Source organism: Mauremys mutica, chromosome 5, assembly GCF_020497125.1.
Source record: "Mauremys mutica isolate MM-2020 ecotype Southern chromosome 5, ASM2049712v1, whole genome shotgun sequence".
In the NCBI taxonomy this organism is placed as follows: Eukaryota; Metazoa; Chordata; order Testudines; family Geoemydidae; genus Mauremys; species Mauremys mutica.
Genome location: NC_059076.1, coordinates 33,240,798 through 33,267,740, shown reverse-complemented (window position 1 = coordinate 33,267,740; position 26,943 = coordinate 33,240,798). Strand labels below are relative to the sequence as shown.

General features: G+C 41.0%; 1 protein-coding gene across 1 annotated transcript in view; it reads left to right on the top strand.

Annotated features, from left to right (window-relative positions):
* The first annotated feature begins 335 nt into the window (after positions 1-335).
* The window catches only part of LOC123371381 (glutamyl aminopeptidase), a 50,762-nt gene continuing 24,154 nt past the window's right edge, over positions 336-26,943 (top strand). Inside the window, exons 1-7 of the mRNA XM_045018953.1 lie at positions 336-1,100; positions 9,082-9,223; positions 11,983-12,114; positions 17,479-17,599; positions 20,307-20,461; positions 21,108-21,221; positions 23,621-23,755. Of these exons, the coding sequence (XP_044874888.1) occupies positions 484-1,100; positions 9,082-9,223; positions 11,983-12,114; positions 17,479-17,599; positions 20,307-20,461; positions 21,108-21,221; positions 23,621-23,755 (1,416 nt within the window). The 5' untranslated portion in view covers positions 336-483. The remainder of the gene's footprint in view (positions 1,101-9,081; positions 9,224-11,982; positions 12,115-17,478; positions 17,600-20,306; positions 20,462-21,107; positions 21,222-23,620; positions 23,756-26,943) is intronic.

Sequence of the window (26,943 nt, the reverse complement as noted above, 5' to 3'; positions counted from 1 at the left end):
ACAACAACAACGGTATTAAAAATTAGAGGTAGTGGCAAAAGTTGAGGCTTCCTAGAAGTTACACCACTATCTGTGAACTTTCTGAAAGCTGCTGACAGCGCTTTGGCATATAATCTCCTAACTGCTGATTAACATAGTGCTGTTTTATATTTAACTCAGAGCAGAGCAGGAGGAGTAGGGGGTGGGGTTGAACTGCTTATAAGGAGAGTAGAGTAGTAACAGTGTTCTGTGCCAGTTTCCTCTGTCTTTCTTCACAGCTGCACTCCTCTAGATCAGCCACTTTTCCTCTGGTTCAGATGAGTGCTACCTTTAATTAATTGAGTGCATAGTGGAAGGAGAGGTGGGAGAGACAAAAAGGCTATAACTACACCATTAAAATACAAACTGAATCTGCTGGGCTTACTAAAAACAAGCAGCGCGGAGGTGCTTAATAAGCCTTTTTAAGGTTAATGTTTAGCTCTGAAAGAAGACAGGGGAGCAAAGATGCAGAGAATGGATTTTGAGGATAAGAAGTCCAAGAGGTATTGCATGAAGAAAAAGCATGTGGCCATCATCTGTGCAGTAGTGGCTGCGGTAGGTTTAGCTGTGGGACTTGGCGTGGGATTAAGCAGACCTGAGCCTTGCCAACCTTCCGGAGGCACAGAACAGCCAGCAACCACTACTCCTGGGACAGTGGAGGCAAGCCACTGCCCTCCCAAAAATGATGCAACGGGAGAATGGACAGATTTCAGGCTACCCACTTACATTAACCCAGAACACTATGAGTTGGAAATGAAGCCTATGATGGATGAAGATATCTACACAGGGACAGTCAATATCTCCATCAAGTTGAGTAAACCTACCAAGTACTTGTGGCTTCACCTCCGAGAGACCAAGATCACAGAGATGCCCATGCTCCAGAAATCCTCGGGGGAGCAGATTGCACTGATCGAGTGTTTTGAATATGAACAACACGAATATGTGGTGATGGAGGCAAAAGAGATGCTCTCTGCCACTACTGCAAATGACAACTATCTACTAACCCTGAAGTTCCAAGGCTGGCTGAATGGCTCCCTCGTTGGATTTTATAGAACCACCTACACAGAGAATGGAGTGACCAAGTAAACCCATTTTTTTTAAACTTTGACTTGCACATCTACTTCTACTTGCTCAGACCTGCTCTCTCCCTCTCTCGCCTTCTCTCTGTCACCAAATTACATACATTTCTGGGCTCTCTTTTAATTTTCCTGCTTCCCTCAGAAAGGTACAGTATTAAGAATGCCAAAGCAGTCTCTGGGTGGCAGCTTATAAGGAAATGTGGGTTTGAGTTTTTATTCTGAAAAACATTTTGAAACTCTATTGGCCATAGTCTATCCCTGATCTTTGCAAACTCACATCTGGGAGTTGTATGCGGGGACTGAGTCCTATTTGTTGCTTGACGTGTGTAGTCTGGTACATAACATGCAGCCTTGTATGTTGTTTTCTATCACTCCCCAAAGTAAGAACCGTTCAGTGAAATGCCAACTAACTAGCATTGTGGCAGCTTTCTTGACATAACCGCTTTGATGTTGTAAGCAAAAGGAATGTCAGAATCAGAGCTCCACTTTTCCTTCCCCAGCTGGTTTAAATTACACGTGGGCAGGTTTGAAATTTGGAGGATATCTATGATTTGACATATTTCTGCTCCTTGTAATCAGATCAATGATTATTAAAATGTTGCAAAGGTTTAGCCCCAATTAAAGAACCCAAATGTATGTGCTTTTGATGGTTCAATTAACCCTTTCCCTGCCTCAGATCTCCACTACTTCAAAGGCAGGGTTTGAAAAATCTGCTAGCCAGTGCTAAGTGGCAAACTTTCCCTGGTGAGTATGTGTTAGGAGACGGGCACTAAAACCATCACTTTTTGCTACATTTATGATTTAAAAGTGACATTTCCAGTCCTGAGACTTAGACAGTAACCTGGAATCAGCAGACAGGCTATTGGAATACCTCTAGCTTTCCTGAATAGCAGCAGAGTGAAATTAACAATTCTAATCAGTTTTCATTGTTGCTACAGGTCTGTCTCATCTTACTCTGGGGTTACGTTCTGCAGTTAGCGCGTAAAGCGAAAATTGCGTATAGTCAGGGGCGGCTCCAGGTACCAGCACGCCAAGCGTGTCCTTGGGGTGGCAAGCCACTGGGGGCGCTCTGCCGGTTGCCGCGAAGGCGGCAGGCATCGGCGGCTTGCCTGCGGAGGGGCCCACTGGTCCCGCGGCTTCGGCGGACCTCCCGCAGGCAAGCCGCCAAAGGCAGCCTGCCTGCTGTGCTTGGGGCGGCAAAATGCCTAGAGCCGCCCCTGCGTATAGTCAAAATTACATTGAGTGTAATGGCGGGCAGAATCGCCCGCACTATAGAAACAATATTTAAATTGTTGTTTTTCTCTTTTTTTTCCCCTCATTTTTGCCGACCGCGTAAAGCTGAAATTGCGCATGTTAAATGCGCCTAAGATGCGACAGACCTTTATGTAGAACCTGGTGGTGCAACAGGCAAGAGTTATGTCAGCTTCACTCTGCTGCTGACTGGCAATACCATGAGCAAAAGCAGAGGCAGGCACTGGTAAGGGAGGATGCAAGGGCAGAGAGAAGAGCAAAGGGCAACTGGGTCCCCTCCCCATATGTATACAAATGGGATGCAGCAGCAATTTGATCTAAGAGAAAGCCATATGGGGAGCATCTGAGCCCCCAGTTGGCTCTTCAGCTCTATTCCCTCACTACCATCCCTATGCAGCTCCTCTGTTATCAATCTAGATAAGGTACTTATGGCCCTAGCATCTAACAGCCTCATAATCATTAACACATTTGGTCTCACAACACCCCTATAAAGTAGGAAGTTGTTATTTCTAGTTTATGGAAGGGGAGAGAGAGAGATGACTTGCCCAAGATAACACAAAGAAATCTGTCAGCGAATCAGGGACAGAACCCCCAATTTCCTAAAGCCCAGTTCAGGGTCTTAACCACAAGCTCATCTTTCATCCCACCCCTCTCTCAGCCACCAGGCCTCAGTTTCAGAAGTAAGAGGGAAAGGTGGAACAGCAGCTCAAAGGTGGAAGCAGGAGGCATCCTGTCTTCATAGCAAGTGTGTGTAGCAAACGGTGGGAAGGGGATGTGTGTGTGTATGGATATTAGAGACTCTGTTAAAAGGACATTATTAAGGTGCAAAGTCAAACACTAACATGTTAGGAAATGCCTAAACTAAAGATGCCTGCGTAACTTTAATTCTGGCCCTTGTTTGTATACACTATGATACAGTCTTTAATTACAGCATTGTGTACTAGTTTTCCACAGGACCACGGTCTCATTCAGTAGACGGTGGGAATGGTGCTCAATTAATGAGCAGTTATTCATTATTTTGTTATCTTCTCATCATTCCAGGTGTTATTTACTGGACACTATTCAAACCCTGCTCTGGAGATTGAATTATTAAATTTCCTCCTGGGTGTTTCTATGGTACTTATTATTGTATCCATGTGCTTCACAAACATTAATGAGTTTACCTTCACAACACCCCTGTAAACAAAGGGATGTTGCTATTCCCATTTTACAGATGAGGAACTGAGGCACATAGAAATTAAGGTCAAAAGTACCTACTATTTTGAGATGATACCAGTATCTGATTTTTTTGCAGAATATGTAGCATTACATAGCATGTTATATATTTAAGCACAGCTCCCAGTGACCTCAGCTGCAGCTGGGAGTTCTCAGCACTTTTGCAAATTAGATACCAGGGTTTCAAGTGAAGCCCCATTATTGACCACCTGTGAAAAGTTTGCTTTAACTGATTTTCCCAGCATGACCAGGAACTCTGTGGAAGAGGAAGGGATACATTCCAGTTCTTTAGGACAGCATGCCCTAACCACGAGACCATCCATTCTCTTCTTACAATCTCCCTGCCTCAATCATTACACACCTTCCAACATCAGCAATAAATCAGGCAGGGATCCTACGGACAAATCTGCTTCATTACACAACCCTGGTTCATTCCCCAAATGGATCTGTTCTGTGTTCTGAATGAGACAAAGGTCCTCTGGAAAAAATAGTATCTGAGTTTGTAATTTATGACGATCATAATGCATATAAACAAGACATCTGAATTAAGGTTGCACAGACAATCTTAATTCTGGCATTTCCTAACTTTTGAGTACTTGACTTTGCAACCTTAATAATATTTCTTTAATGTAGCGTTGTGTGTTTAATCTCCTAACTTTTCAAAAAAGCAAACTGAAAAGCAAGCGAACAGAAATTCCAACATGTGGAATCATATTGGCACTCGCATGTTTCATCAGCAGGGTTGGAAGCTTTAGATCCACCACACAGATGTCTGCCACTTAGGCTAACAGAATAACTGAAAGAAGTAGTAGATTGTCCTCCTTTATGTGGACCAGCACTAGAAGGGGATGAGAGACATTTTACCACTGGCTTTCACAGATATTTGCTGATGGCAGAGGAATGGTGAGGCTCACGGATCTTGAGTTTCATTCCAGGCTCTGGAGGGGAGCATGCTCAAGTGGGCAAACCGTCTTTTGTTTATCTCTCCTAGCTAGATTTCTTCTCTCCTGTCCTCTTCAATTTGTCCCTGTCCCAGTGCTGTCTCACCCCCTCTCCATGGCCCCTTGTACCAATCTCATTCTCCTCACCTATTCAGTCCCAGTCGCCTCGCCAAGCCAGTCCTAGTTTCTCTTTGCACTCCTCGTCCCAGTCTTCCTCACAGCATGCACAGTCCCAGTCTCCTCACCCAACAATTCCCCATTTCCCCCTTCTGGTTCCCCATCTAATCCATTTTTCTCCCTCCACTTTCTCCATCCCCATTAGCTCTCAGTCCCAGTCTCCCTTCCTGGGCTCCTAGTTCAAGCTCCATGTCCCTCCACTCATATCTCCCTTTCTCCTTGACCCAGTCATCGTCCCTTCCCTCCCCCCATCTTGGTTTCTAGTCAGATCTGCCTTCCCTCACCCTGACTTTCTCCCACCAGCTTCACTGCTTGCCAGTCCCAGTCCTCCCCAGCTCTCCATCTGATATCAGTTTTCCTCCCCCTCCACACACACACTTCCCTCCTTGGCTCCTAGTACCATTCTTCTTGCCCAGCCAGTCCCTGTCTACCCACCCAACTCCCAGTTTCTTTCTCCTCTCCCCTGGCCATCAGCCTACAGTCCCAGTCTCCCCACAAAAGATTCCTTGGCCCAATATAATCCCCAGATTTCCCCTCAGGTCCAGCTCTTGTTCCCTCTGCATTCAAATCAGGCTGCTTCCTCTTCCATGTCAACTGTGCCCGGGGGTGGGTGGGGTCAAGGGTTTGGGTGGGCATTGAGAGCACATGAAAAACAGGCTTCCTACTCTAAGTTCAGGTACCCAGCCTCCACGTGGGCCTCAGTAGCCCAGAGCTGTAATTACAGGGAAAGTTCTACTCAGCCCTAGGCTACAGCATGCCCAATGCAAATGAAATCTTCAGTGAATTTAGAGGCCAAACTCTAACAAGCCACTATGGAACATATGCAAACTGTGATATTTCAAAGGCTTATAAACTTGACCAAATTTGGGCAGATTTTCATGGGACACAAAGGTCACCCACCCCCTACCAAAATTTCAAATGCCTCCTCCAGAGCATGCGGGCACTAGAGATTCACGAAGGAAAAAGCACCAGAATTGTTTAACATGGGCAGCCAATTTATTTTCCCCTCGCCTTGTTCTCAGAAGCAAGCAACTAAACTATTTTGATTGAAATTTTTCAATAATAATAATAATAATTGGAGATATACCAGTCTCCTAGAGCTGGAAGGGACCTTGAAAGGTCATCAAGTCCAGCTCCCTGCCTTCACCAGCAGGACCAATTTTTGCCCCAGATCCATAAGTGGCCCCCTCAAGGATTGAACTCACAACCCTAGGTTTAGAAGGCCAATGCTCAAACCACTGAGCTATCCCTCCCCCCTCAGCAAACGTCAGCCTGAGGTAGATGCCTGGTGTGGGAGATTTTAGCCCAAATGATAAAAGTTTGGCAATGTTAGAAGCATGTGAAAACAGTCTTATCATGGGAAGAATTGGGCGGCATTAACAATAGGCAGTGCTACCAGCCCAGCCTATATTCTGAGGAGGGGGAGGGACCTGGGAGAGGACTGAGCCAGCTGGCAATTAGCTTTCCTCCTGAACAGCCTCAGAAGCTGTGGGACCTGGCTGCTGATGGAGAAGAGGAAGAATGGCAGGGAGGAGGAGGTGGAGTGAAAAAAGCCCACTGGAGAGCTGCTTCTGCCCGGGCAAAGGATTGCTTAAGCATTGCTGCAGCCCCTTTTCTTTATACACTGGGCACGGGTCCAGACTTCACTGTCCCTTGGATCCACCTCTGGTTTTATACATTCACCGGAGGACAATGTTAGGTCCCAGAGGAAGGATGAGTCAGTGGTTTGGGGACTAGCCTGGGACTTGGGAAACTGGGGTTTAATGCTCCTCTTTGTCACAGAGTTCCACTATGACACTGGACAATCAGCTTCTCTGCGCTTCATCTGTGAAATGGGGATACTAGTGCTTCCCTACCTCACAGGGTCATGGTGAGGATAAATACAACAAACAGAATGTGAGGTGCTCAGATGTGAGGATAATGAGGCCTATAAAAGTGCCAAATAAGCATCAGCCTGGAGCATGACAGATTTTTTTTGTCCTCAGCTGCCATCAAGAGATGTGAAATAACTCCAGTTTCTTTTCTTCTGGTATTACTGAGGATACAGATGGGCAAGGCAGCTGTGTCTTGGCTTTGCATAACTAAAATCTGGTTCAGATCTGAGTTCCCCTTTATTCAAACCACTGGAGTGAAGCACTGTGTGGCTGTGGAGGGGGGCTCAAATGGTGCTAGTTTGAGCACATCTCCAGCTGATAAGGAAGCTGGTATTACCGGTTTTGTTGGTTGCACAGATGTGAAATCGTTTTCCATTCTCTGCTTGAATTTTCTCTATTTAAAAGGAAGCCAAGGCAGTTGTGGCAGGCAGAAAAGACATTTTGCCAGGACTATGTATCCTTATTAAAGTGCCAAAATTTCCCTGAGAAAGTGATGAATCTATGTTTGCAAAAAGAGTATGAAAATCCATTACTTAACTGAGGGAGACAAAAAATTCTCTCTCTCTCTCTCTCACTAATGAAAATCTGTATATGCTTGGCAAAAAATGGTAATTTATCATCTCTCTAAATGTAGCAATGTTTTATTTTGGGAACAACAGCTGCATGTGGTAACAGACAGATCTCTTAATATTCCTGGTATATTTACAACTTTGTCACTTCTGGTTCATGTTTTAAAAACCTAGAGATCAACAGAAATTGCAGGGGCAGACTCCACCTTATAAAAAAAAGAGGGTTTTTATCTTAAAACCAAGTTATACAATGTTTCATTTTTTCTTTAATTGCCACTTGTCTGCACAGGAGCATGGCCTAGTCTAGAGGTCTCTGAATCAACCCCCAGGAATTGTGGCATTGAGACATTGCATCACTGGTGTTTCTGCCCACCACAAATGCATGAGGATATATGGTTTATCACCTTATAAATCAGTGAAAAGGTTCTTGAGGAACATGGATAGAAGAGTGTCCAAATATATACAGTTTTTTAAAGCAACAGCTGTAAAACATTGTCCAGGGGATTGAAGTTAACTTGGCTGTGAAATATCTTCCAAACCCTAAAAAGAGGAGAACGGGACAACTTACAAAGCAGAAGAAACTCCATTAAGTCTAAGCTATTTTGAGAGGTTTAAATACGGTGATGTTCATTACACTTCTTCCTCCAAGACCATGAATTCAAGGCATTTGAGTGAGTGTCCAAATGAATATGAATATTAAAAAAATCGAGATGTATTACCTCCTCAGACTTCTGCATGAACCTTGCTGCTACTCCAGGTTCTTAATGACCAGTTTAGTATTTAACCATCACAGGGGAAAGCCAAAGGCAACAGAAACATTGAAAAATTGGTCGTCAAGTAAACTTGTGATGGTGGTAAAGATCTATAATTTATTATGAGTATTTTTAATTACTTTTTTTTGGAAAGAACAAAAAATCCACACCTTACCCTAATGTAGCTTGAGCAGCTGTAGAAATGCTGTCCGAAAATGTACCGGATTCCAAATTAATTGAAGAGATATCGGAGATGCGTTCCCCCATCAATCAGAACAGAGAGCATGTTCCATCCCTGAACAGCATGCTGATAGGGGAAAACTTGATTTCATGTAGGAGGATGTTTCATAAAAACCTTGGCAACATTTTCTAAATGATCCCATTTTGCAACAATTCCCTTAGTTATTTCTATCTAAGTGAGCCCACTTCACTTCGAGGCTAAAACCCGCAAACGCACTTGCACTGATTTGTCATTAGGTGTTCCACCCTATTTCAAACATTTCATGTCAATGCACAATTCATTGCTGGAGTCAGTAAAGTTTAGCAGCACTGGCAGGCAGATGTACAGGGTAACCTCTAAGTGATAAATGCCTAGAACAAGAAAGTACTGTGCAGGCAGCTTCAGTATTTTGTTGGGGTGGGGTTAAACCATCACTCAGAAACTTTTGAAGATGTCTTTCCAAGAGAAGCTCAGGTCCTGATCCTGTAATGAGCTCCAGGAAGACCCAATCAGTGGTGCTTCCTATGGGCAGAGCAGTCCGTTCATTCAGAGCTCATCGCTAGATCAGGGCCTTAGTTTTCTTTTAGTTGAGGACATTACTAATGTTTACTAATACGAAGTCAATGGGATTACTCACATTGGTAGGATGAGCAGGATTTTCCCCTTACTAGGGGAGGAACCGCTTGTGTTTTACTTTTCCTGCGCTTAAAAAATATTTAAGCACATCCTCCATTTGTGATTAGCAGTTTTACCTGTTTATTGTTCAAACACCTACTGGTCGTGACTTCTAGAAGCCGAAGTATATTTGGGGGGTTATAAATATTTAAGTTGTATCTTTATAAAAAGACCACTGACAATACAACTTTTGCTGGTTCTACTACAGTTTGCAGTACTAACAAACAATTATGTTCACACATGGAAATAACAAAGAATGGCTATCGTGAAGGCGTAGGACAATGCAACAATCTTTTTGTTTATTTTAAAGGAGCATAGCAGCTACCGATCATGAGCCAACAGATGCACGGAAGTCGTTTCCTTGCTTTGATGAGCCCAACAAAAAGGCAACTTACAACATATCAATCATCCATAAAGAACCATTCAAAGCACTCGCAAACATGCCCGTAGAGGTATGTATTTCACAAATGTACTACATAAGTAGAATGATTCTGTAAAACAAATGTAAGAGTAATTCAAATCAAAACACCCTTGAGTGTTAACAGATCATTTGTTTTCTCAGAAGCTATACAGCTTAAGGTTAAATAAGATTTATATAAAATAGGACTGGTTGTTTAGTTATCATTCCTAGTTGTGTATTGCTGGCCACCAAGGTTCAACAGTAGAACAACACAACACACAATGCCAAACCCAGTGCAGGAGAGAATCACATTTTCTCGTTAGCTGCCTATCCCGGGGTTTCCACATGCACAAGTATTGTAGACTTGCCTCCCTTACTGGATATATATAAATGATACACAGTGGTGTTGTAGCCGTGTTGGTACCAGGATATTCAAGACACAAAGTGGGAAGAATAATATCTTTTATTGGACCAACTGCTGTTGGTGAGACAGAAAGCTTTCGAGCTTACACAGAGCTGACAAAGAGCTACAGAGGGATTTCCCAGAAATGGTGACTGGGCAACAAAACGGCAGATGAAATTCATAGAATATCAGGGTTGGAAGGGACCTCAGGAGGTCATCTAGTTCAATCCCCCGCTCAAAGCAGGACCAAATTCAGTGTTGATAAGTGCAAAGTAATACACATATTTAATGATGGGTTCTAAATTAGCTATTATCAGTCAAGAAAAATCTTGGAATCACCATGGATAGTTCTCAGAAAACTTCTACTCAGTGTGCAGCAGCAGTCAAAAAGGCTAACAGAACGTTAAGAACTAAGAGATAGAAATTAAGGCAGAAAATATCATAATGCCACTATATAAATCCATGGTGCACCCACACTTTGAATACTGTGTCCAGTTCTGGTAGCCCTATCTCAAAAAGGATATAGTGGAACTGGAAAAGGTTCAGAGAAGGGCAACAAAGATGAGCAAGGGTTTGGACTACTTATTTGTGAGGAGAGACTAAAACGATTAGGAATGTTCATCTGAGAAAAAAGACAACTAAGTGGGGTTATGACAGCAGTCTATAAAATCATGAATGATGTGAAAAAAGTGAATAGAGACTGTTATTTACTCTTTCCCACAATACAAAAACCAGGGGTCACCTGATAAAATTAATAGGTGGCAGATTTTATACAAACAAGAGGAAGTATTTTTTCATACATACACAACTAACCTGTGGAATTCTGTTGCCATAGGATGTTTTGATGGCCAAAAGTATAACTGGGTTCAGAAAAGAACTAGATAAGTTCACGGAGGATAGGTCCAACAATGGCTATTAACCAGAATGGACAGGGACACAACTGCATGCTTTGGGGTGACCCTAAACTTCTGACTACCAGAAGCCAGGAGTGGAAGATATGGAGTGATCCACCCCTAACTGCCCTGTTCTGTACACTCTCCCTGAAACTCTGGTATGGTCTACTGTCAGACACAGGCAACTGGGAAAAGTGGACCATGGTCTGATCCAGTATGGTCTCTCTTGTGTTTTTATATGCTAAAAATACACCCTTTTTTCCTGAGTGTAGACATAGCTTAGAAACTTACTGATGTTTTTCATAGACTACTTCATTTTTGTAGGAAATGCTGATGGAGTTTCTAGGAGCAATTTGAGTAAGTTAAAAGTAGAAGCACAGTTAACATATTTTGGAAAGATGTTCAAAGCATAAAATACTGAAGCAAGGGTCTACAAAAGGATTTGATTGATCAATTATTTTGCACTGAAATTGTGTGAAATTTACTTTTGAAAGAACAGGGGAGATGCTGATTTCATTTGAATGTTTCTTTGAGATTAGGGGGTATTCGCCCCTCCACAGTCTTAAAAACTCAAAGGGATATTGGGGACAAGAGATATCAGAACAGAGCTGCTCGAATAATGGGAAAAAACAGATTTGTGACTATATAAATAATTTACTTTAATTTGTTTCACTCTTGCTTGTGGTATCAAAACATCTGTTATTCATGTAAAGGAAGTTTATTGTATTTCTACTATAGGTATAGTATCTATTATTTGCCATTGGCTTTTTTTACTTTTATAGAGAGTCATCCAACCAGAGATATATATACACACCACATGACAAGTAACAAATAATGAACAGTTGAAGTAATTTGTCCAAACGATTCAGCAAATATTTAAGAATACCAAGTACATTTGCTAAATATCAGGACTGGCTTGCAATGGATTAACAAACCAAAAATCTGGCCAGCTCTAAGAACAAAAGGGTGTCTGAACAACCCCTTGCAAAGCAAACCCACCAAGGTTTATAGCACTAATTACTACTGACACTGGATTGGATTCAGTGGGCTAAATTCTGCCCTCAGTTACATCTGTACTACCTCACTAGCTTCAGGAAAGTTGTGCAGGTTTAAAGGAGGGCATAATTTGCTCCCATCTTTAATTTCTTCAACATTTTGGTTTTATGGAGCCATTTCAAGAAGGCTAGCTAGAAAATACATTAAATGGGACTCAAGCATATTGAAAAGCTCATCTTAACAAGAGTATATAAGCACAGACATGCACGGTTTGATTTCTTAATGCAAACATCTAGAAATAATAAAACTCATTATTAGTGCATAAAAACAAAGCCCCATCATATGCATTCCACCTTTAAGAAAAAAATCTCTTTGCATGTTCCCATCCCATGAGCTGTGTAAAGCCAGAGAGACAATTCGTCATTCCTATAGCTCTATGTTCCTATAGCTGAATGTTTTACTCTTTTATGCACATGTTTGCAGTTTCACAAGGTAAGAATTATTTTTCTCCTTCTTCAGCAAACAGTTCAAGTGGGTGATGGCTGGAACAGGACAACTTTTCAGAAATCTGTCCCAATGAGCACATATTTGGTGTGCTTTGCTGTGCACCAGTTTGAATGGGTAGAAAGAACGTCTGCCAGTGGAATTCCTGTAAGTCCAATTTTCATTCTGAACACATTCCAGATGCGAGTTTTAAAAAACATAAATCAGCTTTTCATATTGTATTGCTTAATCTTCTCATTCTTATGGCCTGTGTTCTGCAGGAAGTCAAACTAGATGATCAAAATAGTCCCTTCTGGCCTTAAACGCTATGAGTCTATGTGGACCTCATGTCTCTCTTGCTTATTAATCAACAACATTGAAAAACTTGAGTCATAGCAATGCATTGTTATATAAAAATGTATTGTATACAGTTATTAATTATATTACAATAGTGCCTATATGCCCCAGTCAGAGTAGGAGTGATGCAGACACATGTTAAAAAGAGACAGTCCCTGCCCTGAAGGGCTGAAACCTCAGGTCTTCTGAACTGAGTATGTTTGGATTTGAATCCACAAATCTGAACGGGCTCCTATAATTTTGGTTCCATATTGTATCCAAAAGAGTAAGGAGTCTGTTTTCCAATTCTGGTTTGGATTCAGCCAAAAATCTTATAAGAATGGCTCTACTCATGAGATTTTTACTATTCAAAATCTTGTGGGATGAGTTCACAAGGTTTTACCAGAGTTGTTGAATCTGACGTGAAACCCCACCCATGATTTAGCCTTTCACTCAACCTCTTATTGAGCCTGAACATAATCTGGAATGTTCAACCCCTGTTAACTAGTTATTTGTCCAAGTTTTTCAATGAGACACAAAAAAATTCTTCCAGTGTGGTGCTGTTGCTAGTTCCCTTCTTACTCTTCTAAGAATCAGACAACACACTTTTGCAGTAAGGATGTTTTAACCATTTGCTCGGGCTATTTTATTACTGTTCTAGAGACAATACTGTCTAATGACTGGGAATCCAGATTTCTGGATTATATTCTCAATACTGCCATTGACTCACTATGTCAGTACTTTGCCTCAAGTGTCCCAATCTGCACTCAATCCCTTCCTAAGTTATAGGGTTTTCACAAAAATCCCAGAATCTCACCCCACTTCTTAGCAAAGATCTAATAGCACAGCGCTGTGCTGAGGTCTCCTTACTCTAAAACTTTACGTATTTGTACATCTTTGCGCATTTGTCTAAATACGTGACCAGAATACATTTTGCGATGTGATGCAGTATCCTTGATTTTTAAAAAAAATTGTGTTTGTTTAGTTGCAAATCTAAGCCATAAACTGTGACTCCAAACCTTTAGAGCAAGGTGCTACTGTAGTTCTCAGATAGGCTGCTCCACTTGTTTTCAGTGTCAGGACTATGTTTATCTAGCCTAGACACACTCTCTCTAGAGCTTAATCATCTACATGATCAGAATTTGCATGGGTCTTTTGCAAAATGTATTCAGGGAAAAAAGTGGAGTGCTGCAACCGCACACAAAGTCGTTGTTTAGTATATACAAAAGCCCTCCCATTCTACGTTCAGCTACCACACTCTAGGTTGTGAGTTAGGGACTGACCTTTGTTGTTTCAAAAGGGAATATTAAAGCAAAGTTATGGTATGACTGTAGCTTTTGTGAATAAAAGTGAATATCTACAAGTTACAAATACATACCTCACTCTTATATAGCGCTTTAAAGTGTGTGTATGGGGGGAAGGATGTTAATACCAGAACAGAGTTTGCATGAAGAATCCCCATCTAGTTTGGGCTATAGTTCTTACACGTTTTATTTACATTAGTCAATAAAAATGCCTAAAGGTTTGGCTACACTAGAAAGTTTTGCTGCTTAGATGTAGCTAAAGCAGCAGCGCCCCCTTAATGTGGAAGCAATTATACTGGTAAAAAAAAGTGCTAATACCAGTATAGCTTATTTCAGTTCTGGAGGCAGAATAAATTATACAAATGTAACGCACCTTTTTACCAATATCATTTTGCCCACCCTAGGCCTTTCACCAGTATAACTATTTCAGTTAGGAACACCCTTAACCAAAATAGTTATGCTGGAAAAACTTTGAAATGTAGACCAAGCCTTACCATAATGATCAGCACTGGTAGTTAAACAATGGGACAAATCGACTGACAAATAATTTATTCAAAAGAAAATGCCAGTGCTCACTGGATTAATTATTGGCAATAAATCATTTGACCAGCTCTACAAACTCCATAGCAGCATAAGTTAGTGATATATTGCTTTATATATTGATATATAGACAATATATTGCTTTTTATCAAAACAAAACAATGCAATTACACAGAAGTCTCACAATATACAATAAAAGCTCTTAAAACTCTTTTGGGATCCCTTCTGAGTTGTTGATCTGGCAGAGATAAGGGTGGAAGAGAGAATGAATAAAATGCCTGCAGCTTTAAATGATCATAAGGAATCGATTACTACTTCACATCAGATGTTAAATCTATGTTTTGAGTTTCATAAAGGGAGATTACACAAATCAAACATAAAAGTAGGTTCTGACAGGTGCAAGAGATTTTCGAGTATGGATCAGCTAGGGGAATAAAGCACCCTAAACTGAGTAAAGAGATTACTGAAGGGAAAGTTGCAAACAGTAATTGCAAACCAACCCTCGTGGAAATCCCATGGTCCTGATGAAAGCCCAATTAAATTTTAGAAGCTGTTTTTTTTTTCCTTTCAGTTATCTTCCTCACCACTTTTCCTTGAAGAAAGGCTTCAGTACAAAGCAATTAAGCTATCAACTGCCAACCATGGCTCCTCACCACAGGCCAACTCCTTTGTCCAGTTCAAAGCCTAGACTCGGTCAGGATTTTTTTCAAGGGAACATTTTTTCCATGAGAAGATTCGGATTCATTAAAGTGAACGTTTTTGTGGACACCTATCATTTTTGACTAAACTTTCATCTGGAAGGTTTCTTGGATCCAGGAATTTATGGTATGTGTGTGAGAGTGCAAAAGAGTGAGGGGCAGACACCAGAATAACCAATAAACCCAATGGTCAGGGCACACCCTTGGGATATGGAAGACCCAGGTTCAAATCCCTGCCTGATTCAGAGCAGGAATTTGAAGCTAGATTTTCCACATCCCAGGTGAGTGTCCTCACCCCTGGATTACGGCCTATTCTGGATTCTCTCTCTTTTCCTTTTGAACATAAATTCCATCCTGGACCCGAGAAACCTTCCAGATGAAAGCTTTGTCAGCACAAATACTTTTCTCAGAAAAGTTTTGATTTTGACAAATTGGCATTTTCTGAAAAAAAACTGTTTCGCCAAAAAATGCCCATCCAGCTCTAATTGTACATTTTTGAAGGAAAAGGTCCTTGGTCTCTTAAGCCTGGGGGATATTCCATTGCTAAATAGTAATACAAAATGAATTACCATGCGGCAGCAGCAGTTCCTGATCACAGATAGTGGAAGCATGAAAAATCAGCACTTGGCATATCACTTTTCTCCTCTTCATTAAAAATTATAATTATGGATTTAAAATGTGCATGCATACACCTTCATAGCCAAACATACTACAGAGGTAATTGACTAGTCTGTAGTTTGCAGGTTAGAATAAACAAATCCAAGTAAGAAATATCACAGAACATGCATATTACCTCATAAAAGCAAGAGCCTATCCTCCTCATACCAGCTTTGGAATTTTCTATTAAAATATCACTCTCGCAAGCCAAGCTCTAAGCATGATACTTTGCAGATGGCTTAGCAGCTATCATACAGGCCTATTCCTACCTTACTCCACTGCCAGTCTATTTTTATAATATTAATGTTAATAGTCAGACAGAGTTTAGTCTGCAACCCTTCTATTAAAGGCAATTTCCTACACTTACCTGAACCATGAAAAGTTGAGAAACTGCCCTGCCAGTGCAGAACTGGAATGCTAAGGGTAACCAGATCTGGGGAGGAAAGTGAAGGAAACATACAGCAGAGCACACTTTACTATTGCTTCAAAAAGGAACAATATCTATCCACTAAATGAAACATATAGAGAGACCAATGACTGTGTGATGTCCTTCCCTTTAAAAGTTCTGGGGACTCTGTACTCTCCTCCCTCCCACCCTCTCCATCCCCAAGTGCAAAGCTTTTGCTGCCAGAACAATAAAGCGACCACAGCAGCGAGTGTATGTCTATCAGTTCCCTCTGCATCTGTCAGTCTGTCTCCGTCATCTCCTCTGTTGGCTCCAGAAGTATAACCATTTGACTGGATATTAGGAAAAACTTTTTCACTAGTAGGGTGGTGAAGAACTGGAATGGGTTACCTAGGGAGGTAGTGGAATCTCCTTCCTTAGAGGTTTTTAAGGTCAGGCTTGACAAAGCCCTGGCTGGGATGATTTAGTTGGGTTTGGTCCTGCTTTGAGCAGGGGGTTGGACTAGATGACCTCCTGAGGTCCCTTCCAACCCTGAGATTCTATGATTCTATGACTATACCCTCCTGGGCCCAGGATGTGCCAGCTCCTTGATCCAATGCCCTGAAATGCTAGGTTGCAATCCTGCACTGGTAGGTCTGTGTGATGAAGGTGTTCCCTACCTCCTCTTCCCTGTACGGTGCACTTCTATAGCAGAGAATTGTGGAATATAATTGTGTACCTACTCTTGTTACAAGGAAACTCTAAGATACCAGACGACTAGAGGGAAAAAAACCACCCTTTTTTCCAGCTGGTTTTCTTTGTATGTTTATATGGTCAGTTGAGCTGTTTTGCTGATAGCGGGTTGCAGCCCTTCTTGTCTCATGCACTAGTCTTAGGAGAGCATGCATGACTATTGTTTCTTAGAAGGAGTCTATCAGTAACAGTGGCAAAGCTTAAGAGTGTTAATTTGGGGAAGCTATCCCTTCAAAACACTGAAAAGCATAGCTGGTCTTCCAACAAATAAGTTTCCTAAATCTATTCAAATTTGATGTGGTGGCTTCCACTAATTATTGGGAAATGAGGTCAAAGGTCAAATCCTAATTAACAAAAGTCCAGATAGAATTTGTTGAAAGCAGAGGATCAGGCAGAAATGTGGGTTAGCAAAATATAGCCTTGGTTTGTCCCTTAGTGTTATTTTTTACTTATACAGTATAACCCCGTAGATGCGAATGGTACCTTACAAAACAAGTAAAGACAGAATTCCCACCCAAAGAGCTTGTAATCTAAGACTGGACAAAAAACGGAAATGATGGAGTGAGAGTGGCTGGGAGGAATGAAGAAAATAAGCTCATAATGTTTCATGGATGAATCGTGCATAGATCTGGGGTGGTTACACATGGATTTAATCTATATATAAAATTGACATTTCATAAGCCTCATCATATAAGTGGTTTAGACAAGGGTTTTAGTGTTAGGTTTAATCTTCCAGAGAAGAAAAGTCAGCCATATTATCCTTCTCTTTGCTAAACGATGCCTCAGTGCTAAATATAATTTGATTTGTTTTGTCCAACTGGGATCTGCTCTAATTGTATTTCTCCACTTTGTTTTACAGCTCAGGATATATGCACAGCCACAGCAAATACACACAGCAGAATATGCAGCAAGTGTTACTAAAGTTGTATTTGACTACTTTGAACAGTATTTTGATATGAACTACTCTCTTCCAAAATTAGGTGATTACTACCATTTATATTCTTCATTCTCTTAATTTACTATCAGAGTTTTGTTTTCTGCTCCGAGTCATTGTTATTTCATGGGAGAGTGAGAATATAGAAATTTTGCTTCTAGCTATGCAGAAATCTGCTGAGATTAAGACTTTATAGTTCAAGACTCTCTTGTATGTCAAGATGAGAGGCTCAGACCCAATTAGGACATTCTCCTCCCTTCATTCTGGCAGCTTGAATCCAAAACACTGGCACTAAACACTGCTATTTTAGAGTGTCCAATTTTAAATAACGAGAAATGTTGGTGACATCAACAGAGAAACAATATGGGCTAAATACAGCCAGATGCAGCTTGAGATAAACTGGTTCAGCTCCCAAGGAAACTTCTCAACCAGAGTTACCAGTGACATAAATTATGTAAGTCATGTGACTTGCTCCAATTTCTGTGTATCCATTTCCACCAAGGTGGAGTTTGGATCCACGACTATAAGTTATTTTCTATAGATGGGTTGAATGAAGAGCCCAGATTCAAACAAAACCAACCTTGATACTGAACCAAATTTTGCCTGTAGCCCTTATATTTTAAGGTCCCAGAGCAAAACATTGGAACTGAGCATCCCTAAATTTGGATGTTTGAAATCTGGATCTGAATTGTGAAATTTGAACTAATTGGGGATACAATTAGAGCTGTGAAAAAGCTATAGAAGTATCCTCTTCTATAAAATCCAAAGGTATAGTTTATTAAGGTTTATAAACTTAACTCAAAAGAATGGACATGTTAAAAAAATGTTAAGGTAGCCAGAGGAATTTTTTTTTTTTAAATAATCATGCTATGCATTGTCTAATGGTGTCAAGTATCAGAGGGGTAGCCGTGTTAGTCTGGTTCTGTAGAAGCAGCAAAGAATCCTGTGGCACCTTATAGACTAACAGACGTTTTGCAGCATGAGCTTTCGTGGGTGAATACCCACTTCTTCAGATGTCTTGCATCTGAAGAAGTGGGTATTCACCCACGAAAGCTCATGCTGCAAAACGTCTGTTAGTCTATAAGGTGCCACAGGATTCTTTGCATTGTCTAATGGATTATCCATGTAAAGCAATTAACATGCTAAATTCTCTGAAAGTTTTGATCTTCCTCTTGTCCTCACCCCTAAATATCAACTGAGTTGCTATAAATGTCCATCTACACAAAAATTACAAGTAAGTCAGGAGACCTAGCTACAACACAGTTGTCCCTTTACCTGGCTACAAGCTGGCTCCAATTGTGGATTCATTTAAACTGGATCTTAACTATCTATAACCAAGTGCATGTTTCTGATGCTCAGTTAAAGAACGTTGATAAGGTCCCATCTACTTTGCAAAGTGGAATTCTGTCCCCTGAATTAATAATATTTGTAATGTAGACCAGCTTATAGATTTTATATTGTGCTCCTCAAAGTGCCAAGCTGTAGGAGACAAACAGCTCAATTCTCCAGTTCAAAACCAAAAGTCCATCTTTCCTTCATATCTTTATGACATTGTCCCTTCATTATTATAAATTGATTAAATCAGAAATAATGAATCAAAGAGGGTTTTAACAAAATTATTATTTTAAATAAATTAATTTACTATCGCATCAAAGCTTCTGGCATCACTATTTTTCTTGTGTTCCTCATTTTGGATCTTTTGACAGATTGTATAATGTGTCCCGCAGACCTTGCCAAGTTGACAGCTATGACCAGTCACCATGCTGGCTAGAATAAACACTTGCAATTAGAGATGTGTGTAAGGCTTTCTGTCCAATTTTGAATTGATTTTTATTTTACCCTTGCATTCTGTTCTGCGAGGATAAGGGTATGGCCAATCATAGAATCATGGAAGATTAGGGTTGGAAGGGACCTCAGGAGGTCATCTAGTCCAACCCCCTGCTCAAAGCAGAACCAACCCCAACTAAATCATCTCAGCCAGGGCTTTGTCAAGCCAGGCCTTAAAAACTTATAAGGATGGAGATTCCACCATCTCCCTAGGTAACGCATTCCAGTGCTTCACCACTCTCCTAGTGAAATAGTTTTTCCTAATATCCAACCTAGACCTCCCTTATTGCAACTGGAGACCATTGCTTCTTGTTCTGTCATCTGCGAGTCCATAATTCTCATTTTAACTTGTACTGATTATGGAACATGAAGAAGTGACTCCACAGTTTGAATGAGAAGCAAATGTTCTTCACCATATGGGGGATTAGCTTCAGTTAATAAGTCAACAAATATTTGTTATTCAAGAGAGTGACAAACAATGACATGCCTCATTATGCTACAGACAGTTTCAGATGCTTTATTGCCTACAGCATATCCCTAGAAAATACTAATTTCTGGAGCCAAATTTAAGTGTTGGATCACATGTGTATTTCCATAGTTTGAACAGCACTTTATCTGGGGACAGATCTTTGACTAGTGTAAACTGTCAGAGCTACATTAAAGTCAATGCGGCTATGACAATCTACAGTCAATTGAGGGTCTACCCCATGTATCACTGAGCATCCTACACATAGGAACAGAGATCCTGGGGTTCACTCTGTCATCGCAGTAAGGAATATAGAAGACTGTCAAATGGTGGGCAACAAAACAAGTTATTATCTTATGTTGTGAATAAGCAGATGAATATCTTCCTACCTAAAAAGGAAATATCACTTAAGAATCTTAGAGAACACAGTGTTTACCCAGCTATCTTTCTTTCCATATAGATAAAATAGCTATTCCAGATTTTGGTACTGGTGCTATGGAAAACTGGGGTCTGATCACTTACAGAGAAACAAACCTACTTTACGATCCCAAAGAATCTGCTTCATCCAACAAACAGAGAGTGGCAGCTGTGATTGCCCATGAGCTCGTTCACCAGGTAGATTTTATTAAATGTTTAATGTTTTTAAAGCACTAGAAGCGCACAGTATCCGTACCTCATTTATGAAAATAATCAGCCATACATTTGGTTCCAGGTCTTCTAAGTAAGTTTAAACCTTACTTTAAAATAAGTGCACAAAGGCAATTCTGCTGTTAGAGTTTTACAGTACTGGAATTATTGCAAATGGTCTCTTCTCAGAAAATTAGATGCTTAGGACCAGGTTTTCAGCCAGCCTTTGAAAAATCTGCCTGCAACATCATCTCTCTCACATCCACCCACCCACATCATTCACATGTGCAGATATGTGATTTAAGCTTGCAAACGGATGCAACTAAACTCTGGAAGCTGCTTGAAAATTTAGTCTATATAAAGGTAAATCAAATCAAGAGAAAGAAACTAAAAATACTTCCAGTGGGATATGAATCAGTACCAAATCACCGCTGTTATATGTAATTTCATAATACAAATGATTAATGTGAGTCATCATCTGAATTCCCATTAAAAACCTAGCTTTATGACAAATTCTTCTTCCTGGCAACAGGAAGAATGTAAACAAATGGAGGTACTGCATGAAGATTTGCAAAACTATAATATACACTTATTATGGTGGCTAACACTTCATATTTAATGCTTACAATTATAGTGGTTTGGAAACATTGTGACCATGGACTGGTGGGACGACTTGTGGCTAAATGAAGGATTTGCCAGTTACTTTGAGTTCCTGGGAGTAAATGCTGCAGAAACTAGTTGGCAAATGGTAATTATTTCTACACTATGTTTTCTATTTTGGATGCACGTACACTTAATTATTGTGGCACACAGATATACAGTTAAAGGAGATACCTGAACAAATTGACTTGTGTGGTTGTATACCACAGATCTCTATTGGTTGGACTGTGAAAGGACTAGCTGGGTTTCTAAATTGTCCTGCTAACTAGGTTTTGGTCTGAAACTAGTCTATAAAACTTGCAAAGTTCTGCTCACCTGAGGAGACTAATGTTTTGATGAGTAAAATATTAGTTTATCATCATAGTAAAGAATCATAAGTGGATTATGTGCCTGGTCATGGAGATTTTGCAAAGTGGCTATAAGTCCTACTCCTGAAAAATGGAGATGGAGAGTCTCCATTTATTGATTCAGAAGAGGTGAATAGAGTGTGTGTGTGTTTGGAACTGGGGAGGGGTTACAGAAACACCATCCAACCTGGAATGTGAATCCCTTTGAAGTCTGGTGGATTGGTAAATGCGGGTTTAGGGTGAATTTATTCAGATCCAAACCTTTCTCTACAGCTTTGGTTCAGTTGGGGGAAATAAGTTCTCTAGATCCAGCTCCTGCAAGTGTTTTAAGCACTGTGACTTAGAACCATGCTCAGAGCAGGTCTAATCAAAATAATGCTTAAAACAGCAGTGACTGCAGGTGGCCTGACTATCCTAAAGCTCCCAACATTGCTAACAGTGAAGCTGAACTAATTAGTTCGCTTTATGATTCTGCAAGTGAAACCCACACACCTCCTGGGTGTGGTATTCTTCCCATCTAGTGGCACTGAGACCACAAAAGAGACAGAGAGATATTAATGAGTTTGCTCTACAGCCTTAACTAGCAGCCAGTTGACTTTTAACTCATGCGATAGAGGCTCATGCACTAGCGCTCCAGAGGTCCCAGGTTCGATCTCGCACCACGATGACTGGGGTCTGTCGGAGTTACAAGTATATAACCCGCACACCTCCTGGGTGTGGTGTTCTGTCCCATCTAGTGGCACTGAGACTTAGAGGGAGATTAATGAGTTTGCTCTGCAGCCTTAACTAACAGACAGTTGGCTTTTGGCTCATGCACTAAGCTCCAGGGATCCCAGGTTCGATCCTACCCGCCAATGACCAGGGTCTGTCAGTGTTACACAAAAAAAGGAAAGCAGGTGCTTATTTTACACACTGTGGATTAATAACTGCTTCTCTGAATTAGGTGCTTTTGTTGTCTGCCAAAAACAGATGCGGTGGCCCATATCTCCCAAATTAATATGATTAATTCTACCTACCATATACATTCCTACTTTTATTTGTATATAGAGAGGGGACTTTAGTTTGTTAAATTTTTATTACATTAAATCCTTTATAGCAAAATACTGATCACTGGCACATTTACTTTAGCAGTGACCAGAGCATATCTGATACTTCAAAGCAAAGCCAAAAAACAATATTCATTTGTGCAATGCTGTGCTGTACGTGGGGGCGGGAGGGGAGGGATCTTTTCTTGCCCTGGATTAATCTCTTTACAACCTGAAGTATGAAATTCCATTATTCTTACTTTAACATACATAACTACGTGTTGTTATTGATCATGAAGTTATGTAGCCCCTTTTTAAATCTAGACACAGTATATAACTAAGCCATAGAGCTGTATACCAGTGAATGGTATAACAGAAAGTTATGTAAAACTTTAGTCTCACTCATCTATTAATCAGGAATTAAGCGAATATGGATCACAGGATACTGGATCTGACAAAGGAAAATGGGGGGGGGGAACAAACAAACAGGGACAGTTCCTGAAGAAATCCTATGCACTCCTCAACCTGACCTCCATATAGAGGGGTAGCTCCAGGCACCAGCACGCCAAGCGTGTGCCTGGGGCAGCAAGTCACAGAGGGCGCTCTGCCGGTCGCCGCGAGGGCGGCAGGCAGGTTGCCTTCGGCGGTTTGCCTGTGGAGGGTCCGCTGGTCCCGCGGCTTTGTGGGACCTCCCGCAGGCGTGCCGCGGAACCCCCGGGACTGGGGACCTCCCGCAGGTAAGCTGCCGAAGGCAGCCTGCCTGCTGTGCTTGGGGTGGCAAAATACCTAGAGCTGCCTCTGTCTATATAGCCATCTGTGCTATGTCTCAAAGCTGAAATTGGTAATAGTCTGAGCTTTTTGTGTTGTGAGACGCACATGTTCAAACAGGATTCTGTAAGAGGTAATTTATCATAACAGAGGGGAAAAAGTCCCCATCTTAGAAATATAATGCTATTGCACAAGTCGTTCTGTAGAAGAGGTGAAATTTCATTCTTCATGCCTCCTCCATCCACATCCCCATGTACCAAAGGCAGATCTGAAGCTTCTATTTAAAGTTATAAACTATTTGTTCTTTGAGTAAGAATTACAGTCCTGGTTTTGTTTCTGTTTACCAGCTTGATCAGGTGTTAATTGACGACGTGCTGCCTGTGATGAAGGACGACTCCTTGTTGTCTTCTCACCCTATTGTGGTCAATGTGTCATCTCCAGCTGAAATAACATCCGTATTTGATGGCATATCATACAGCAAGGTAGGAGAGGCCTCACATTATAATCTTAACTATGACAAAGGGGGTTTAAGAAGACCACAGACAGACAATCAGCCTGTGTCTGCACTAGCCTTTTTCTGAAAAGTTCCCCACTCTTACTAATACTGTGACAGGTTTCGGAGGGGCAGCCATGTTAGTCTACATCAGCAAAAACAATGAGGAGTCCTTGTAGCACCTTAGAGACTAAAGAATTTATTTGGGCATAAGCTTTTGTCAGCTAAAACCCACTTCATCAGATGCATGGAGTGAAAAATACAGTAAGCAGGTATAAATATACAGCACATGAAAAGATGAGAGTTGCCTTACCAAGTGGGGGGGTCAGTGCTAACAAGGCCAATTCAATCATGGTGGATGTGGCCCATTCCCAATAGTTGACAAGAAGGTGTGAGTATCAACAGAGGGGAAATTATTTTTTGTGGTGACCCACCCACTCCCAGTCTTTATTCAGGCCTAATTTGATGGTGCCAAGTTTGCAAATTAATTCCGGTTCTGCAGTTTCTCGTTGGAGTCTGTTTTTGAAGGTTTTTTTTGTTGAAGAATGGCCACTTTTCAGTCTATAATTGAGTGTCCAGGGAGATTGAAGTGCTCTCCTACTGGTTTTCGAATGTTACAATTCTTGATGTCTGATTTGTTTCCATTTATTCTTTTGCATAGACTGTCTGGTTTGGCCAGTGTACATGGCAGAAGGGCATTAATGGCACATGATGGCATATCACATTGGTAGATGTGCAGGTGAACAAGCCCCTAATGGCGTGGCTGTTGTGGTTAGGTCCTATGATGGTGTCCCTTGAATAGATATGCGGACAGAGTTGGCAATGGGGTTTGTTGCAGGGATGGGTTCCTGGGTTAGTGTTTCTGTTGTGTGGTGTGTAGTTGTTGGTGAGTATTTGCTTCAGGTTGGGGGGCTGTCTGTAAGCAAGGACTGGCCTGTCTCCCAAGGTCTGTAGGAGAGCACTTCAATCTCCCTGGAGACTCAATAACTGACTTAAAAGTGGCCATTCTCCAACCAAAAAAAAAAATAGTCAAAAACAAATTTCAACGAGAAACTGCAGAACTGGAATTAATTTGCAAACTTGACACCATCAAATTAGGCCTGAATAAAGACTGGGAGTGGGTGGGTCACCACAAAAAATAATTTTCCCTCTGTTGATACTCACACCTTCTTGTCAACTGTTGGGAATGGGCCACATCCACCCTGATTGAATTGGCCTCATTAGCACTGACACCCCCCCTCGCATTGGTAAGGCAACTCACATCTTTTCATGGGCCATACATTTATACCTGCTTACTGTATTTTTCACTCCATGCATCTGATGAAGTGGGTTATAGCCCATGAAAGCTTATGCCCAAATAAATTTGTTAGTCTCTAAGGTGTCACAAGAACTTCTCATTGTTCTTACTAACACTGTTTCAGGTTACAGCAACTGCGAGAACAATAATTTAGCCATGCCTCCAGGCAGACATCAGTGTTCTGACCACTGTGCCATCTAAATCTGCTCACACCACATGTAGAAATGTGGGGATTAAAATGTTAGCAGCCTCTGGAACCTTGTCCACCCTACAGTTCCCATTGTCAGTGATGGAATTACCCTAGCGTGAGCAGCTAATCGACCTAGTGGTGGTAAGAATGGCAGCAGCCAGCCGCCCATCTAAGCTAGGGTACCTAATGTTGCTGAAACAGTGTTAATGACAGTAGGGAACTTTTTAGATAAGACCACTGCTTTTAGTGGGAGTACTTGTAGGAGGAAGTCAAGGATTTGACCCAGTGGCTTGTTACTGCAAATTATTCCTGCCATTTACTGTTTTTAGTATACTTAAACTGTTTAGGTTAACAACTTCTTGTACAACTCTACAGCTCTTTCCTATTTGATGGTATAGATAAGGTTTCCTCTAATCATTCAAATTCTCCATTGCACACTACACTCCAAGAGAGCAGTTAAAGAATTCAGAGATTCCCCATGATTAATCACATTCGAAAATCTGATTTCACAAAAAATTTAGTAGGCTTAAGATTTTGAGTTGAATTCCTTAAATCCTTAGTGAACAAACTATAGATTGTGCTTTTGTATCTTTCCTTCAGAACCCTGTATGTAGAAATTCTAACGTTAACATTACATCCAGCCTATGCTAAGCAAAAATGTATCTTTCACTGATTTTAGCCTCAGCTATGTCTAGAACAAAATCCTCTTGAGTGTTAGGTCTCTCTTTTTATTAGGTTTCAGAGTCGCAGCCATGTTAGTCTGTAGCTGCAAAAAGAACAGGAGTACTTGTGGCACCTTAGAGACTAACAAATTTATTTGAGCATAAGCTTTCGTGGGCTACAGCCCACTTCTTCGGACGCATAGAATGGAACATATGGTGAGGAGATATATATACACACACACAGAGCATGAAAAGGTGGGAGTTGTCTTACCAACTCTGAGAGGCCAATTAAGTTATTAGCTAGCCCTACACCTGAGTAGGCTATTTCTTTTACAGTCTCCCCCCTCCCCAATTGTTAGCACCTGTACCCAACAATATACAGGTCTGTCGCATCTTACGCGCATTTAACATGCGCGATTTCAGCTTTACGCGGTCGGCAAAAACCAAAAAAAAAAAAGAGAAAAATAACAATTTTAATACTGTACCTGTAGTACAGGCGATTTCGCCTGCCATTGAACTCAATGTAATTTTGACTATATGCGGTTTTCGCTTTACGCGCTAACCGTGGAACGGAACCCCCGCGTAAGATGAGACAGACCTGTAAGTCAGTATTTATTGCATCATAAATGTCCAGTAGCCAAACCATAAACCATTAGGTAAATTGCCATTCTAGCAGCCCTGGTCAAACCAATAATAGCCAAGATATGTAGAGTAAAATCAGACACTCTGGATCTAAAGCTGATTTAAGTTTCACCAATGCAGTAAGAGACACCTTCTTGTTTTCTACAAGTTTTAAAAGGTACCCAGATGGTACTATACTGCAAAAGAAACTGGATAGAAAACTCCCATCTTTAATTCACCCTCCCCTTTGTGCTTACACAGTTGCCACAAAACTGAATATTTTAAGATAAACCACTATTCTGCAGACACCTGAAATGTTTGATATATATATAATGGGGATATATTTTAAATATTAAAACTAAGAAAACCTCTTATGAAATTCTATGACAGTTGACAATGAACATGCA